The sequence below is a fragment of the Entamoeba dispar genome, genomic scaffold, assembly GCF_000209125.1.
Source record: "Entamoeba dispar SAW760 scf_1105229458791 genomic scaffold, whole genome shotgun sequence".
In the NCBI taxonomy this organism is placed as follows: Eukaryota; Evosea; order Mastigamoebida; family Endamoebidae; genus Entamoeba; species Entamoeba dispar.
In genome coordinates, this window is record NW_001853369.1 from 1 (window position 1) to 1,002 (window position 1,002).

The 1,002-nt window shown below is 23.1% G+C and overlaps 1 protein-coding gene across 1 annotated transcript, besides 2 other annotated features; it reads right to left on the reverse strand.

The window, feature by feature from the left end:
• Positions 1 to 79: 79 nt before the first annotated feature.
• On the reverse strand, positions 80 to 670 carry EDI_148470 (uncharacterized protein; the record flags this gene model as incomplete). Its single annotated transcript, XM_001734929.1, has 1 exon — positions 80 to 670. A coding segment is annotated over one exon (591 nt), but the record flags the coding sequence as incomplete, so codon positions are not given.
• A 1-nt stretch (position 671) lies between these two features.
• Positions 672 to 720: a sequence feature (AT_rich).
• Positions 721 to 896: 176 nt separating this feature from the next.
• Positions 897 to 997: a sequence feature (AT_rich).
• Between the last annotated feature and the right edge of the window lie 5 nt (positions 998 to 1,002).

The window sequence follows — 1,002 nt, forward strand, 5'->3', positions numbered from 1 at the left end:
TGTTATTTGATAATGGTGTATATATAGATATTCATATAATAGTCTTGTCCCACAAAAGACTTTTGATGAGTGTATTGTTTTAACAAATACGAACAAAGAAAATTATATACTGGAGTTCCAATTTTTCTAAAACTTCTTCGTTCTTATAAACACCAATAACTTCACCATCTTTATTCACTAAAGGAAGTTCTTGATATTGTTGACTAGTAAGCGTCTTTTTTGATTTTTTTGTGTAAAGTAGTTTAGTATTACGCCCAATATCTTCATATTTATTATAATATTCATTAAGAATATTCATAATAACAAGTTCATTATAAGTTAATTTCTTTTTTGTTTTATCTGTTTCAATTGGTGTTTTCTTTATAGGAATTCCTTCATTATCAAAATTTAATTGAACAACTCCTGTTTCTGTTATAATTAAATCATATTCAAGGTTTTCATCAAACATTATTACCCCACTTTGATTCCATATTTTTTGAATCGGGAAGAAATGGTCTAACTTTCCTGCTATTCTTTTCTCTTTTGAAAAAAGAAATGACCATCCTTTAGTTATCAGATAATAACACCCAGATAAGATATACTTTCTTCTTTTATTTGTCGATTGTATTTTCATTAGAGCATGTGGAGTGTTTTCTTTTTGGGGTTTTGTAATTTTAACCATTCCTTCTAACTTATATTAAATAAAAATTGAAGTTCTTTTTATATTAAATAACTATTTTTGTCAATTTCAATAAACATCATTTGTTTTATAATTGGAATAAAAGAATAGTTTATTTATGATTTTTTTGTTTATTTTTCTTTGAACTTTTCAGTTCCTCTTTCATTAAACGTTATTTAAAATTTGCAAAGTAGAATGATTATGAAGAATTTATGATTTACTTATGAAAAATAAAGGGTTAAAAAAAATTATGTCTAATATTATCTGTATTATTTTAATTTTTTGTTGTATTCTTAAAAATCAAAGAATTATTTATTTTAATTTATTTTATAATAAAAACTTTC